Source organism: Pygoscelis adeliae, unplaced genomic scaffold, assembly GCF_000699105.1.
Source record: "Pygoscelis adeliae isolate BGI_AS28 unplaced genomic scaffold, ASM69910v1 Scaffold62, whole genome shotgun sequence".
Taxonomy (NCBI): domain Eukaryota; kingdom Metazoa; phylum Chordata; class Aves; order Sphenisciformes; family Spheniscidae; genus Pygoscelis; species Pygoscelis adeliae.
This window is the reverse complement of record NW_008824401.1, coordinates 2,248,607-2,254,119: the sequence shown is the minus strand read 5'-3', so window position 1 is coordinate 2,254,119 and position 5,513 is coordinate 2,248,607. Positions and strand designations below refer to the sequence as shown.

At 41.4% G+C, this 5,513-nt stretch overlaps 1 protein-coding gene across 1 annotated transcript; it reads right to left on the bottom strand.

Moving 5' to 3' along the window:
• Positions 1–808: 808 nt before the first annotated feature.
• Positions 809–4,814, bottom strand: PDP2 (pyruvate dehyrogenase phosphatase catalytic subunit 2). Its single transcript, XM_009320261.1, has 2 exons — positions 4,765–4,814; positions 809–2,935 (listed from the first exon to the last, which is right to left on the bottom strand). Exon 2 carries the CDS (start codon positions 2,877–2,879, stop codon positions 1,275–1,277), a length of 1,605 nt encoding a protein of 534 aa, XP_009318536.1. The 5' UTR covers positions 2,880–2,935; positions 4,765–4,814; the 3' UTR covers positions 809–1,274.
• Between the last annotated feature and the right edge of the window lie 699 nt (positions 4,815–5,513).

Sequence of the window (5,513 nt, the reverse complement as noted above, 5' to 3'; positions counted from 1 at the left end):
CTTACTCGGTAGCAACAGCACTAAACAGTCCTGTATTCCCAGTACACATATTCTTGCAGGCAAGAGTTACTGGTGCATGTGAACAAGGAAAAAAGTCACTAGAGAACACCATATGTGAAATTTAAGAAAATACAGCTAATTGGCAAGCTTGGATTTGCACTCTAGAAAGCACAGTATAAAAGAAAACCATTGTAAAATACACAAAAGTATATGGTCAGAGATTAGAACATACATGCATTAGAGAAAATAACTCTGCACCTGTAAGGAAAACCCAACATCCAAAGGCAAGAATAAGAGTGAAATAAAGATTAAACATATTTTGGTGAAATATTCGCACTGTTATTTCTATCTTCTAAGTTGAATCTGAAGGGAAAGGTGCTTTCTCTTTTGCTATATTTACATTTAGATGAATTTGTGAACTTTGGGACCTGTCAAACTTCATTTAAATTACAGTTGGTGAATTTGATGCACAGCACTTCATAGATCAATACTTAATAAAAGGGTATATTCTTTAAGCAAGTTAGACACTTAAATACTTAAGTCTAATACTGTTAATTCCTAAACAGGGAATCATGAAGTCCCTCATGTGTGTTTGAGCTGTAAATTGTAACACAAGTCCACACACAGAGTTAAGAGAATATGCATTCACACTTCAAAATAATTGCGGAAGAAAATACGATTTTGTTTCCTAGTTTAAAAAAAGAATTAGGAAAAAGTCTGACAATCCCAGGTCTCTTTGAACAGCCTTCTTTAGTGTTGTCTTCACATATACAAGGCAATTCTTTAAAGTATCTGACACTGTTACATCAAATAAAGGTTTGGTAGTTTATTTATTTAATTCAATTACAGTGCTTCAATAGGATGCTACTCATTTTCCACAAGAGCAGAGCCTTTCTTACATTCCGTGCAACTACAGGCATTATCCATCTCTCTATTAAATTGTACCAGTCTCAGTGAAATTTGTCTCGTTTGTTCATTTGGAAAGTTTTACCAGTGGTTCCCATGGAATCAGAACTGGGTCAGCAATCTTTAGTTCAGTTACATTTCAGTGAACTTCTGTCAAAACATTTTTCTTCAGTGTGTACAGACCTGGAAACCCACAGAACTTCCACCAAACTCGCTCCTAGAAAGTTATTTTCAAGACTAATAAGTAACAAAAAGATTTAGGAACTTCCAGACCATAACACTGGTAACAGCTTGACTATCGGAGAAAAACAGTAATGGTTTCAGTATCAGAGTTGGTTAGTGGTATAGAACAGCAGCAGTGCAAGTCTCTATTCATTGTTTCTGTAGTAATTTTCAATTGTTTCTGAATTAAAATACACTACAGTAACTGTGATATCATCTCTGTACATTCTCGCAAGGTCTTCAGGCAGTGTCAGCATTGCAGCAAGTTTCTCTTGGTCCACCTCCCCATACTCATTACTTCCAATTGCATGCCTTATTAAATGAGTAGCTATGTTCTGGTCAAGTGAGGCAATGCCTCTGTTTTTCCTCTGAAGTAACAAGCTGTGCATGTAACCCAAATTAACTGGTTTCTCAAAAGCCAGTTGTGGTTTCTGCACATTAAGCTCTGTAAGGTGTCCAGCAACAAGATTTACAACCTTCTCATTACTTAGCATCTCCCACAGTCCATCCGAAGCAATAACTAGAAACTTATCCTTGCTTCTTAATTTGTGGTACGTGACTTCAGGCTCTGCAGTTAAATAAGGGGGTGTATGGTAGTTTGGAGGAACGTACTGATAAATATTTAAAGCCTCAACATCACAGCTATTCTCAAGAATACTATGTTGCAATTCTTTACTCCATTTTAATTGCACATCTCCAAAAGCTCTGGAAGGCATGAGAATCCCCAGTAATCTGTCATTCACAAATAGGGTTTTCTCCTCAGATCTAGGATGTTCTCTTTTCAGTCTTCTAATTTCAAATTCGTCGAAGGCATTGTGGTCTCGGGTTAGAGGGAGAGTGGACCACGTTCCATCTTCTTCATGAACGCCTAAAATTGCTCTGCAATCACCAGTATTTGCGACATGTAAGTGAACACCATCAATGTGAGCTACACAGGCTGTTGCACCAGAAAAAGCTACTTGAAGGGCAATATTTCTCATCAATTCATTTTCCTGGGGAGCCTGAACTTCCAGTGATATGTCTGAGTCTAACCTTTTGAATGCACATATCATGGCTTCTTCTAAACTAAATCCTGGCTCAGTGTCTAGGTCCAGTAAATGTTGCCAGTAAACACGGAGGTTTTCAAAATATTGTGAAGTTATTTCTCGATACTCTACATCATTTGGATGCTTGTGCCACTGCAGAATAGGCAGAACTGGTTTCATGCACTCCACAGCAAGCTCGATCTCTTCCAAGGTTTGCCGAGACATGAGAGAAACCGCTATGTAATGAAGTAGTCTCTCACTTACTGCCTGAGCACACGCAGAACCTGCATGACCGTCAAAGACTCCAAACATCATCCCTTTGGTCTGCAAGCAAGTGGCTGCACTTCTGCGGTCTTCAATAGGGGTGTTGGATGCCAACTGGTTACTTTCAAACCTCAACACAGAATTTGCATTTTTACCATTCAAATACAGTATTTTATGGGATAATTCACCTGCTCTGAGTACATCATTGATTTGTGATGGAGACAACTGGAAAGAGAAATGTTCTTCTTCGGTGGAAGTGTGTCGGAACGCTTTTTTTAAGGAGAAAGTATTGTCTAAGCTGCAGCTCCCAGCAGAGTAGAGGTGTGTTTTGGACAAAACAAGCTTCCATTTTATCTTGTTTCTATTTGGGATATGGATGGAGTACAAACGTCCTTTTCCTTGTAAAACAATGCTGTTTCTCGCTGAGCTCAAGATCCAGGATGATACAGTTCTTGACATCATAAGTCACTGCACAAATAGGAGCACCTTCCTTCAGTAACACAGAACGTCCTTACAGCCTGGAATGTAAGAATAGAAAAGGTATAAAATTTAGAAGGTTCACAAGAAGCTTTCTATATAGCAATACAAAAGCAAGACTAGAGCTCACAGAAATATTCAGAACTCTTTTCCAAAAAAAGACCTCTATAGATAGAGGCATCTTAAGTGATACAATTTCCATCACTTAATTATAACCTTGGTGAATTTAGCTTAGGATATGACTGCCTCTCTCCAGTTAACTCATCAGAACAGCTAATTTTTGTTTTCCAGGCATGTTTTTCCTCATTGTGGCAAGGCTAAGAAGAAATTCCAAGGTTACAAGAAATGTAATCGTAAACTGTTCAGTCAAAAGCCTCATCTAACATGACACAGAACAAACAGATCCAATGAGTTAGAAAACAGGAACTTAAGTGACAGTTAATGTGCAACTTTAAAAAAGCCTGCTAGAGTACAACTCTATTAATACACTCTAAATATCAAGACCAAGACATCAGTATTCAAACCCTATGGAAAAACTGAAAGATGTGGCAAATTAATGATTTCTATTAATTGCCATGATCCTCACATCTAGGACAAGCTAGTCTACCTTTCCAATTCTGTTCCAGCTTATAAGCTCGACTTTTTTTTTTTTTACCTTCAAGGTCTTAACCAACCTTCACGCATGTAGGATTTTTTTGCGCAGCTGAAGGCAGATTCTACTGCTGGTTAATGCATTTATCACAGCATTGTGCACTTTGATGCAGTGAAAGTTATAGCACAGTTACATTAACAACTTTTACAGGTTTACAATTTGGCTTGTTCATTCAGAGTGCAATTAGAACAAGCAGCTGTGAAGAGCTCTGCTGCCAACAGCACTAAAACCTAGGGCACCTGAGCAGCTGAAGTTCTTCAGCTGCCATGGGGGAGGTCCATCACGTTGTCTCCTACTTCAAATAAGGTATTCAAGCTGTGGGAAATTGCTAAGTACAGCCAGATGCTTATTCCACAACAGAATTTTGCCCCATGGATTTCAAAAGCTAACTGTATAGTAGCACTGCAAGTACAGTTACTCCCAAAAGATCATGCTAGCAGCCAGTTAGAGCAAGATAGTTTTCTGTGAGCTCTGAACCACTTTCAGGTGGCCTGTAGCACTGTGTGCTCTAGGTCCCAGGCCAAAGATGCTACATACTACTGCAATATTGTTTTTTTAGCAGGGCATTTCATGAGAAATAACAAGAAGGCAGCCTGGCCAGTTGCATAAAAAGTGTTCTAAGAAATCAGTATGAGCTAAAAACAAATTTTAACTATTCTAAACAAAAGGCCTACTGATACAACCCAAGGACTTCACTGAAATCCCATTTGGAAAACAAAAGCAATGTGTCACAAAACATTTCTGAAGTGTACCACCCATGCTTAACAACAGAAAAGAGTAGACAAGCCCCCACCACTATAATTCTGGGGACTCTATGATGACAGACAAAGACACAGCATATTTTTACTGCTGGTGTCAGGAGAGCAGATGGAAAAGGCGATGCCAGTTCATTGCTCGAGGCTTGCCTGCTGTCTCCTGGGATACCGGCATCTCCCAACACAACTGACACCTTTTGTTGTACTGCAGAGAGAACACAACCAAAATAAACCTAATAGGAAGACAGCTGATACTGCTAACTCCAGCATCAGCTGTTAGTGCTGATGCTGGAGTTAGTGCAAGACAAGCGTTCATGTTTGCCAACCTTTCCCAGGCCATTCCCCATCCTGTTTTTTTCTTCTTTCTCTTCCCACCTTCTGAACCACAGGAGATTGAAACAATGACGACTTTCATTTTCTTTACTGAAAAAGCCGACAGAAACAGTGTTTTAAACAAACTTACCCTGTTCACATCAGCTGGCTGACAGAGACAGCGAGGTGGTGGGTTTTTTCCTAGCGGCAGAGTTGCCTAATACCATTTAGACGTGTGTTTGCCTAAGGTCAGGTAGCATCGATCAGTCCTGAAGCACATTTCTGAACCACCCCTGCTCACTACCCGTAACTACAGTGTTCACATCCTCAGGTTCCTACCCGGTCACACTGAGCAGACGCCACTGCTTCTGCCCAGGACACCCACCCACATCCGTTAGCCACTCCAGCACAAGCCACGTTAGAACACAGTAGCAGTGCTGATAAAAGCAGCGTGCTAAAGACCATTATGTAAGAGCCAATTACATAAACCTTACGCTCCTGCGTGGCACACCTACCACCTCAGCACCAAACGCAGCACTTCCTCATCAGGTGGAATAGCGTAATCATTGAAACCCAAACTGCCCCCGCAACGCAGCCCACTTGCTGCTGGGAAGTCAGAGTACGCACTGGGGGCTCACGGAAGAGGAACGCCCACTTTTTCCAATAAAATAACAGATATCCATTACATTCAGTTTTACACACACACACACCTGCCCCCCACACCCCCATATTCCCCTCACGCGCTCTCCTGACGCTGCCCACACACCCTCTACACGCCCAACCCTTATCCCACACGCATCCCACGCACACCAACCCCTACCCCCCCACAAGCTCTCCACCTCCCCAGCCCCTACCCCGCACCGCCCCCCACACATCCCCGCGGTCCTTGCCCCGCAGAGC